Consider the following 8,115-nt stretch of genomic DNA (forward strand, 5'->3'; position numbering starts at 1 on the left):
TTAGCGCTTCAATCAATGGAATGTTTATCTGGATTTGTTTGAGCATCTCTAGGAACTTTTTATACTGCTCTTCCTTTTGATGCTTGGCCAATCTTTGCGGAAATGGTGCAGGAGGTCTTTTCTTCCCAATTACTTGGGATTTCCCCTTCTCAGCTACTGTCTCAACTATTGGCTCCGCTACTGTCTCAATTACTGGCTCAACTACTGTCTCAGTCTCGTGCTGCATATTCGTTTCTTCAGGAGCAGGCTGAACTGTTACCTTTGTCAATCCCGTAGAGTCATCCAGCTCAATGGGTACTGGAATTAGTGTCTCAGCCTGTATGTTTTCTCGAGCTCTCTCTTGCTCAACATCTAGATCCCTACCATTTCGTAGACTCACCGCCATCAGCTGCTTTGGGCCTTGATCTTTTGGATTGATTTGGGTATCTGCAGGTAATGTCCCTTGAGGACGATTGTTAAGTGACATTGAAATCTGGCCCACTTGTACCTCAATATTCTTGATAGCTGCATCATGTGCATCCACCCTTTCATTTATTTTAGCATTGGACCCAATAACCTGCTGCATCATTGCTTCAAGCCTTACAAACCCGTCTTCCTGTCTTCCACCCTGCTGTTGCTGAGGTGGGTGGTACCCTTACTGCTGATTGTTGTACCCTTGTGGTCTAGGATACGGTGCCATATTGTTGGGGGGTCTCATGCCTCCTATGTTTCCGGCGTTATACTGTGGCTGCGGTGGCCTGTACTGCTGCTGAGTCTGCTGACCCCAGTTCTGATTACCTTGCCTCTGACCCCCATAGTTAGCCACATAGTCATATCTTCGAGGTGCGGTGATATGATAATGGCCTCTAATATTTTGGAATGGATTAGCTAATTGGCTTGGCTAATTGCAAGATGTGCCACAAGCCCCCATTGTGTAGTGTCTCACTATTTCATGAGAATCTGCTTTCGTTGCTTCTGCCCTGATTCCTCCACTTTTTGGTGAGGATGCTCATTGCGTCAAAAGAGTCGCACCAAGTTTTCAGCCATTGTATTAAAGGATCAAGAGGCACTGAGTGCAACCACTGGAGTGATGGGTGCATTCCTAGATGTCCAACCCGAATTCTGCGCCATCTGTCGAGCAAATTCTGACCTTTCTCCTCCAAGTCTTGCTCAAAGAATTGCCCACCAGCCGAGGCATCAAACTATATTCTTTCACAGCTGTCTGACAGTCCATTAAACCGTTGTCCCAACATCTGCTCTGGACACCATTGTGGGGTCACATAACCAACATTCCTTTAAATCTGCCCCATGTCTTCGTGTAGTGTGCTCCATTGGTTTTTGTTTTGAAGCTCACACTCTCATTAATTTTGTTGAGCCGGTCTTGTTGGGAGATGGAACTTGTTGTGAAATTGCTTGACCAAACTCAATCCCAATTGCTATAGAGTTTTTATGGGAAGGCGAGTTAGCCCAACCTGAGCAGCTCCTCGTCACCGAGAATGGACAATAATAATCTGATTTGCTCCGGAGTCACGTTCGTTGCCTTTGAGTTTTGCCAATAGACAGGAAGTTCTTTAATGTTGCTAGGGTCTTCTGTTTGTGTCCCAGAAAATAAGTCCCTTGTTCTGCAACAAGTTGTAGCATGTTAATTTTGTAATCTGAACGATTCAGCTTGTATCACATGGCAGCAAAATATATGGCAAGTGGCCAGATTGTCAGCTGTGGGTTGTGCCCAGTCATAAAGTGCCACCCTCTGCACAGGCAGGTGCCAATTGCTCATTCCTGACGTCCCGTGGGTCGTTTATGTCGCGCCGTGTCAATTTCGAGTTAGTGTGTTTGTTTTGTGATTGCTGAAGTCTTTTGTTTGTTGCACGATTCAATGCCCGGAATGGCCTTTCTCGGGTCTGAGAGTTCCTTCAAGTAGTTCTCGAGTCTCGTGAAATTTCTAGGCATAGGCACCTGTGTCCTCAGATCAACAACCGTCAAAATTTTCAATTGAAAAAGTTGGTAAGAGAGAAAACTGACTACAATTAAGAATCTTTGTATTTCTTCAATGGCACATTGAATAATTCCGTTAACTCCCCCAGGCAACGGCGCCAAAATTTGATTACTTCCAACTATGCCTTATAAAAAAGACTCTGCGGACGTTGCAAATATAACCCGAGTATTACGCCCAGGGTCGAATCCACAGAGAGTTAACCTATCAACCGCTATCTTCAGACCCACTAAGTCTTCAGAACCAGCTTCCCAAATATTCAAATCTCAGTTGAGTGTTCTTTAATAACTAGTTTGCAAGTAACTAAATGGCTGTAACTAAATTAAAAGGGTTGTAAACAATTATGAGAAAAAGCTAAGGCAATGATTTCCCCTATTGATGGAATTCCTTCTGTTTATGCTCATACAAATTTACCCATACCTCTCTATCAATCATGAACGCTAATCTTACCGCAAATCTCTCCCGAGTAATTACCGTAATCTACTATTGCACTCTCCCGAGATACACTAGCTTACTTTATTTAGCACAATTCACTTTAGATTGCACCCAAGGCTTCGTTATTCCTAATCCCGCCTTTAAACCCACAATTATAGATTCCTCTAATAATCTAGGAGTGGTGTTGTTCAACAATACCCTAAATATGCACTCTTTTCCAAGTTATGCACACTAAATAGGCACAGCTAATCGAGGATCCTGTCAATTAACTACAACGAACACGAAGTTGAACAAATAAAGATTAAACTCGCAATTTGTATTCACATAAACAAGAAGTTCATCACCCAATAGGTTCCATCAAAGCCTTAGACAAGGAATTTAGCTACTCATGGCTATGGGAGAATAAACTAAGCTTGAATTCATCATAAAATCAAAAGAAAAGAAGAAAGATGTTTAGAGTATTTTCTCACAATGGTTTTCCTTGCTAAGAAACCTAAAAAATCAATACATGCCTCTCTTGGGCGAAGTCTAATGTTTTAAATAGGGTTTAGGTCTAAAAATCCCGTAATTGACACTTTGGTCCCTGAAGTTTACTGGGCCTGCCGCGGTTCTGCCGCGGTCGCGGTAGAACCGCGGCCAAACACCCTTGCGGAATCTCCAATCTTCAGCAGCTGCTTCCCACCGCGGTTCTGCCGCGGTCGCGGTGGAACCGCGGTGGGCCCAGTTCTCTGAATCTTCGGCCTGTTTTTTGCACGCGTCACTTGGGAAATTTCACAGTTGGCCTCTTTTTCATCACTTTTGACTCCAAAACTGCTCCTTAGCCTTCTTTATACATATATCACCTACAAATCATGAAAATCACTAATAAGAGCATTTTGTCATCACTTTTAGCATTAAAAACTACACAAGAAGGTGATTATTTAAGGCGTGATTATAGTCAAATTCATGTATCATAATGTGTCTGCTCTGACAGCTTACTTGTAATGCTTAGTTGTTTCTTGAAGTGCCCTTTCTGTTTTCTCTTTCTTTTTTCTTTTCAAGATCTTTTTGAACTCTTTGATTGGGAAAGATGGATTGCGAGTGGCAGACAGCGAGTCCTTGAGATTAAAATGTCCAAGTTCTTATAATTTACTTACTAAAGAAGCTCCTACAGCGCGCTGCATATCTTTAATTCGTATACCTTCCAACCTGAAGCTATTCAGTGCCAACGCCGCTGGAACTAAGCAGGAAGTTACTAGCTTTATAAAGCTCCAGAAAACGTGTTCGGTGACCCTTGTTCTTTAACGATGCAAATTCTTCAATCTGCATAGACATGAAAGTTTGAAACTAAGATCATTAGAAGTAAAGTCTTTTTAGTTATTATTCTCTCTCGGCAGAATGACAGTGGATAAAACCATAATAAGTCTCACATGTTATAGAAAGGCATCACAATGAGAGTTAGATGCAAAGTAATGCGAGTTGTTGATGGAAGCTTCGTATAACAATTGATAGCAAATATGAAGTTTCCTTATTCAACAATTGATAGTAACAATGAAGTTTCCTTTTGCTTCTACCTTCAATTTTCCGGAGATGATTGAACATTCAGTGATCCCACTTAGCTTGCATGGTTTAACAATGGCAGGGAATACATTTAGATCCTAGAATATACCTGATCGAAGAAGAGCATAAATTACTATCACCGCCTCCTGTAGACCATGAAGAACTGAACTTTTCGAAGGTAGAAGACCACAAGGAAATACAAAGGGAAATCAATCCCAGTACTGACCTTGGTAGTCAAGATCACTATCCTGAGAATGTTAGTTCAGGAACAGGAGCATCTTCTGAGTTAAACAATCTGACAGATTCCCTGAAATCCATGGATATTGTGAATAAAACTTGTCAAGACACAGGTACCTCTTGCTGCAACTTTGCCACTTTCATTTTTAAAAAAATTCCTCTACTCAAGTTCTTCCTAATTTGTCCTTTAAATTCTTGGCAGAATCGAAGCTTCCTCACCGACTTTCTGATGATGCTGGTGAAGCAGTTAAACATTCAGGGGTAGATAAAACTCCTGCTCGTGGAAAACAAACTTCCGGTGGTCAACCAATATTTGTTCCTATAGTTCTAAGGATGGCTGACTTTGACCATAAGGTGGTCCAGATTCTTTTAGTGTTGTTAATCTTCAAGATATACAATTATGACCAAGTGAATTAGAGAGATTAACTACTGAGTTTATGTTTGATTCCCAATCTTCTCATACTTACTTGAATATGATCGTAGTTGTTGTCTTACCTCTTTCGCCTCCTATTTCAATCATTTCCAACGGCGCTTTCCATTTTTCCATGTGCTTCCTCACTCATATTCCTCGTGCTCTCCTTACTTCCTTTCTGGAGTAGCTACCTGTCTTATCCACTATAGATAAATTTCTTTGTCACACATCATGCCAACTTCACATACGAGCTCACAAACTTCCAATTGAGTAACAACCAAACCACAGCTTCTACTGGGTAAGAACCTGAGAATTGTTGGAAAGGCAGTAATAGGATGGTGCGAGGAGAACAGGATTTGGTGTTCCTTCACATACTGACTTCCCTGACCAGAATGCTCTTTGTCATTGCACTTCTCAATTCTTACAAGTACCATATTCTCTTTCTCGTTACTAATTTAATATGCAAGTAATTAAGCTCTTTATATTATTATCTTATATCGACATGTGTGACACAAAGGAATAGGACTGCTCCTCAATATTCTATATATTTTGCTAATTAACTTATTGAGGAAGCTTTACTTTTAACCAATAACCAGGCATTTCTGGAGGAGTGGGTAGCTACTCGTACTTTCAGGGAGAAGCATCCTGCCCAGGTTTCAAATGCTTTTAAGCTCCCATATATATCATTGCCTTCTGGTGGTACATATGCATCTGCATATTTATTATATCTAACTAAGTGCATTTCGATATAATTTGGTGCCTGATCTGGGCGCGCGCGCACACACACAACAACATATATATATACATATATATATATCCTTGTAGTAGATTAAGAGAGCTTATATATCTCTGTTCAACTTTATTTATGTCTACTCTTTCTTTTTCAGCGAATGAGCATTTGATCTTTTAGATTGATCTTAACATATGTGCTTACTGGACATGCATGTCTCCTCGAATTTCATTTAAAAGTTATAGATCCTTCTTACCGAACACAAAAAAAAAAGGACTAAAACAAAAATAAAAACAGAAAGAACAGGAAAGGTGGAGAATGATTGTTCTCTATTTATAATTAAATTTATAATGAAAATATGCACACACACGGGACATCGTGTATTTGTATGCTTGTGAATATTTTCCCTTGTGTTTCTAGCTTGTTCTTTAGCTGTTAATTCACTTTTGAAAATTCTTTTCAGGATAAAGACAAAGTAATAACTAACTTGATGACTATTCAAGATTATTTGTGTTCCTTTACATCACAGGTATGATGCTTGTTTTCTTTGTTTCCATTAGATAGTTTATTCGATAAAGAAGATCGAATTTTTATTCAGACTTTTTAAGATGAGGAGCTGTACTATTCTTTTTGAATAGGGTTTGACTGTTGTTGACGTATCAGCTGCAACATTTCCACAGACATTGGATTGGCTGCATAATTATCTTCTTGAGGTTATTTCCTGTTGTATTATTCTTTTCCAATGTATTATTAGGTTGGATACTCACCGGGTTACTGCTGATATCATCTGGAGAAGTTTGTATTGATTTGTCTGAAGTTTAAGAAGCTAAAAACAGATAGATATACAATGTTAGTCAAAATCATTGCGTATTTTACTCTTACACGGGCTAGCTGGTAGGAAAATATATGTTAACAAAAAAAAGGTTTTTTCCTCCTGCTTCTAGTGTCTTGAGCAAGGTTTCTAGGGGAATCCCGAGCAAAGAGCAAGAGAGCTGCCAACCATATTCTTGATGGATAAGGTACTTATCTAACTATTATGTCTAATCTTTTTAATTTTTTTCCCTCACAATGGCAAGACTTTTTACGTTACATTTAGCAACCTTAATCGGAATATAATCTATCTCTACTATGTTATCTTCTCTATGGTGCATTCACCAAATGCAATATAGCATTGTTTATTAGTAAAGTCTTAGGTATGTTAGGAGTCTAAGGTGCTATAGTCTAAAGTGTTATAGTAACATCATCGTGCATATTTCTGTAAGCCAGATAGGGAGCCTACTTATTTATGTGTGGCAACTGGATTAAAGGAAGGCATATATATATATATATATATATATATATAATTTTACTCCAGACAAACCACTGCATTATTAGAAGGATATTCATGGTCCTGCTAAGAGATTGAAGATTTCAACCGATCTATGGAGTTGACGTGTTACTGTAGTATCGCTTCATTATTTGGCATCACAGAAATCATCCTTGCTGGTCTTCGAAACTCATGAAAGTTCTCCTCTAAGAGTATATCTAGTGTGTTATCTAGCCCAACGACCCTTTAATTAATGAACTATATATCTAAATTTGAAGAGACCTTTCCTTGAAGGGATTGTTTTATTCTAGGCCTAATCACTATACATGACTTCTTCTTTTTCTTGGTGATGTTATATGTATAGTTGCATGACTTGTCTTTTAATTTGTAGCTTTAGCTTATAATTATTCCATTAGCAAACTTGGGTAAGATGCAAGTACGGAACAATTTATGGTAATGATTTGATTGTTAAAAATATTGGTTAGAGTGTCATGAGTTTCAGAAAACATCCGTAGAAGTTCCTATTTACGTATACCTTAAAAAGATAGATAATAATTTAGTATTGGAACCAACGAGCCTTAAGATACGATGGATACAAAGGATTCATATAGTTGGATTTAAGATATGTATATGGTCATATAAATGTTTCACGATTATGTTTGACTCACAGGTTTGCCTGTTGAAGCGACTCATATATATGTCCTTATAATGTATTAGTTTGTCCTAAACGTTGTAGGGACCAATTATTTCTTACTGAATTGGTGAACTCCTTCCTTTCCTCTTACCATTGTACAGGGTCTGAGGACGGCGCAGATTAAGCTAAGTGCTTTCCCACCAAGGTAGTGAGCTCCAGCGGCCATACCATGGTGGCTAGCTTTAATTTTGTGTATTTATATGGTTGTAAAGTCTAAAACGCTTGTAGCAGAACTTTAGAGTTGGCTCCATGTACCATATGGGTTGTTGTACAATGTATTGTCTCCGGGAGACTTTTGTATGTATAGTTGACACTTGGGGTTAATTGTGTTGTTGTTTTATGTTTTTATGTATAACTGTGGTATGATGGTACGAGAGACTGCCATGCATGTGCATCACTTGTATGTATTGATGGTAGAGAGTCACCTAATAGTCCATTATGTGTTTTAGGTTTTTTTTCTCTTGTCATGTTGGGGTTAAGGGTTTGCCTGACGATTGTTAGGTGTCACAGCTAGCCCTCCAGTTTTTAATGGTGACAACCTCCTCCCTATATTGAAACTGCACCATATAAATGTCATTTATATTTACATTGTCGTACATAATTTCGGCGCTTGCACCTATTATCTATATTATATTAAAAGGAGAGTAGTGAAGCATGTGGTTAAGCCAAGTGGCAAGCCAAAAAGAAGCCACTTGGTAATTTTAAGACAACATTAAAAAATTGAATTATAAATGGAAACATAATTAATGTAAGTAGTTTAATAAATCTTATACTCAATCTAAATAAATCT

General features: G+C 38.7%; 1 protein-coding gene across 1 annotated transcript; it reads left to right on the forward strand.

Moving 5' to 3' along the window:
* Positions 1-1,647: 1,647 nt before the first annotated feature.
* LOC109221859 lies at positions 1,648-7,680 on the forward strand (the record flags this gene model as incomplete). Its single annotated transcript, XM_019386292.1, has 9 exons — positions 1,648-1,737; positions 3,449-3,673; positions 4,029-4,296; positions 4,386-4,537; positions 5,192-5,248; positions 5,789-5,854; positions 5,964-6,038; positions 6,270-6,344; positions 7,427-7,680. Coding segments are annotated over 8 exons (954 nt in total), but the record flags the coding sequence as incomplete, so codon positions are not given.
* Positions 7,681-8,115: the final 435 nt, after the last annotated feature.

The sequence above is a fragment of the Nicotiana attenuata genome, unplaced genomic scaffold, assembly GCF_001879085.1.
Source record: "Nicotiana attenuata strain UT unplaced genomic scaffold, NIATTr2, whole genome shotgun sequence".
NCBI lineage: Eukaryota > Viridiplantae > Streptophyta > Magnoliopsida > Solanales > Solanaceae > Nicotiana > Nicotiana attenuata.